The sequence below is a fragment of the Budorcas taxicolor genome, chromosome 19 (genome assembly GCF_023091745.1).
Source record: "Budorcas taxicolor isolate Tak-1 chromosome 19, Takin1.1, whole genome shotgun sequence".
Taxonomy (NCBI): domain Eukaryota; kingdom Metazoa; phylum Chordata; class Mammalia; order Artiodactyla; family Bovidae; genus Budorcas; species Budorcas taxicolor.
The window spans coordinates 23819119-23822141 of NC_068928.1; the positions used below are offsets into that span (position 1 = coordinate 23819119).

Here is a 3023-nt window from a genome sequence, read left to right on the forward strand (position 1 = left end):
ATTTGGATGCATGGTAAAATATCGTAGTAGGTCTAGCTAAAGATTCCATCTCATCAAACCCTTCCCAGTGTCTATTCTTTCAGCCTAGGGGTGTCACAGACACGGGGAGTCTCAGAGTTAAAATGCTATTGGTAGGGGTCCAAGTCACCAAGGTCCCAGTGATGGCAGGAAAAAGTTATCTTTTCCTGGAGTTTATTCTTGGCTACATACAATAGTAAGACCAAATATTACCTTATTTTGGCCGTGCACTATCTCATGTGGTTTCAAAAGATTCAAGCACATCCTTTATGATATTATACAACTGGATGGCTATAATTCTAGAACATTATGATTGTAAGAACTTAAGCTGATGATATTGCCCTGATAATGGGTTTGTTCTAATGTGTCCTGTAGCTTAGGCATGAATATTTCAATTTCAGATCACAGGTCTTAGAAGTGAGATTCCCCACTTTTCTCCCTTTCTCTTTCTTCCCTGCTTAATTGTGGTGATTATAATTGGGTAGGGACCTCCATATTAGATGTGAAGTCATTCCCTCTAAGAGGAATGAGTTCTCCTAGCCCACATTAGCTTTTTCAGGGAAGACTTGATATCTCTGTTCCTCAAACTATAGATAAAGGGATTTAACATCGGGGTTACCACCGTGTACATCACTGATGCAACTGCACCCTTCTGTGCTGAGTGGTTGGAGAGGGGGCTGAAGTAAACACAAAAGGAACTCCCAAAGTATAGAGAGACCACGGAGAGGTGAGAGCTGCAGGTGGAAAAGGCTTTCCGCTTCCCCTGAGCTGAGGGGATCTTCAGGATTGTCGAGAAAATGTATGCATAAGAGATAACCAGGCAAAGCACACAAACCAGACCCATAAGACCCCCTACAGTGAAGATCACCAGTTCATTGATGAAGGGGTCTGTGCAGGACAGACTCAGAAGGGGGTTGATGTCACAGAAGAAGTGTGCAATCTCTTGGTCTGCACAGAAGGACAGGCTGCTCATCAAGAGTGTGTGTAGCAGGGAGTGGAGGGCGTTCGTGACCCAGGATGCAGACACTAGGAAGACACAGAGGCCAGGGCTCATGACCATGATGTAATGGAGTGGGTAGCATATGGCCTCGTAGCGGTCATAGGCCATGACAGCCAAGAGGGATGCCTCCAGCATCCCAAATATCAAGAAAAAATACAGTTGTGATAGACACCCTGTGTAGGAGATGACCTGACTCTGGGCCCGTATATTTGCCAGCATCTTGGGGACTGTGGTAGAAACAAAGCAGGTATCAGTGAGGGAGAGGTTGGCCAGGAAGAAGAACATGGGAGTGTGGAGTTGAGCATCGGCAGCGATGGCCAGAATGATGAGGAGGTTGCCCATCACTGTGACCAGGTACATGGACAGGAACAGACCAAAGAGGGGCCACTGCTGCTCTGGCTGTTGGGAGAGTCCCAGAAGGAAAAATTCCGAGACACTGGTCAGGTTTTCCCATCCCATTTGTCTGTAAGCAGAAAGTAGAGTTAACTGAATGAGATTTGTAAGCCCTGGACTGTGAGCTCTGAAAATTATGAGATATTCCAGCGTTAATATTCTAGGGTAGGGTTGCATCATATAAAATCTCCAATATTTAACTGCTTGTTGTTCAATCACCAAGTTGTGTCTGACTCTGTGCTACCCCATGGACCGTAGCCTGCCAGGCCTCCCTGTCCCTCACTGTTTCCCGGAGTTTGCCCAAGTTCACATCCATTGAATTGGTAATGCCACCTGCAGAAATATCAGTTTCATCTAGTTCAGCTGACTGTTTGCAAATGCTTGTGCTTGGTGCCGTGGAAAACTGAAGATTTGTCTGCAGTGGGAGAAGAGGTTTTCGAAAAAACTTTATTATATAAGTGTTAATCCAATATGGGCTTTCCTGGTGGCTCAACGGTAATGAATCTGCTGGCAATGCAGAGAGAGACCCTGGTGGGTCAAGAAGATCCCTTGGAGAAGGGCATGGCAATCCAATCCTGTACTTTTGCCTGGAGAATCCCATGGACAGTCCATGGGTTTGCAAAGTTGAACATGACTGAACGACTAACACTTTCACTTTTCACTCCAGTACATATATCTGGGGGAATAGGCTGGACATGTTTGTTTGCTTAATTCTTATGGTATTCGTGTGGACATTATGATAATCCATCCTGGGATTTCACGAGTCAGAAAAGTATTTAACAGATTTTCCCAATGCTTCAAGAAGAATAGCTGCTGGAGAAGGGGCTCGGGAATCGGTAAAAAAGCACATCTAATACTGAAAGCGACTAAATAACAACACTGGAATCATTACCACCACTATCCACACAGCTCATTTGGCCAGAAACCTGGGAATCATTACTGACCCATTTTCCTTCCTCCCTGTCTGCATCCAAGTACCATCAAATTGTAGTAATTTTATTTTCTCAATATAGCTGAAATTTACCTATTTATCTCTATTTACGCACTTCCCTCAGGCCCAGCTGCCACTACCATCATCGAGGACAGTAACATTTGTTATTTAGATTTTGGCAGTTGTTCTCCTTGCCTCCAGGCAGTTCTCCTTGCCTCCAGGCAAACCCACTGGCCATCTGTTCTTACAACAGAGAGAATGAGCTTTCAACACATCATATCTGATTTTATTGCTCCAGCTGAGAAATCCTTCAGGGGCTCCTCTTTACTCTCAGGATAGACTCTAAACTTCTCAAGATGGCCTGAAGACCCTCGACTCTACTGGTATTTATTATAGATGTTTCCAGTTATCATGAACCTCCCGCCTGCATTCCACATCTTATGTACCAATTACACTTTGAATTTTTTAAAAGACCCAGATGCAGTCTCACTTCAGACTTTTGCCCATCTTATTTTCTTGGGCTGGAATAGTCTTCTCGCTCTCATTCATCAGACATGCCAAACTTCAGATCTCGGCTTAAATGTTAGTTCTACTAGGAAGCTTTCCCTCCTTGGGTGGGTGGTTTAGTTGCTAAGTTGTATCTGACTCTTGCTATCCCACCAGACTCCTCTGTTCATGGAA

At 44.5% G+C, this 3023-nt stretch overlaps 1 protein-coding gene across 1 annotated transcript; it reads right to left on the minus strand.

Annotated features, from left to right (window-relative positions):
- Nucleotides 1–535: 535 nt before the first annotated feature.
- On the minus strand, nucleotides 536–1591 carry LOC128064879 (olfactory receptor 1G1-like). The gene has a single exon (XM_052657864.1). The coding sequence runs from the start codon at nucleotides 1589–1591 to the stop codon at nucleotides 536–538; it is 1056 nt and encodes a 351-aa protein (XP_052513824.1).
- Nucleotides 1592–3023: the final 1432 nt, after the last annotated feature.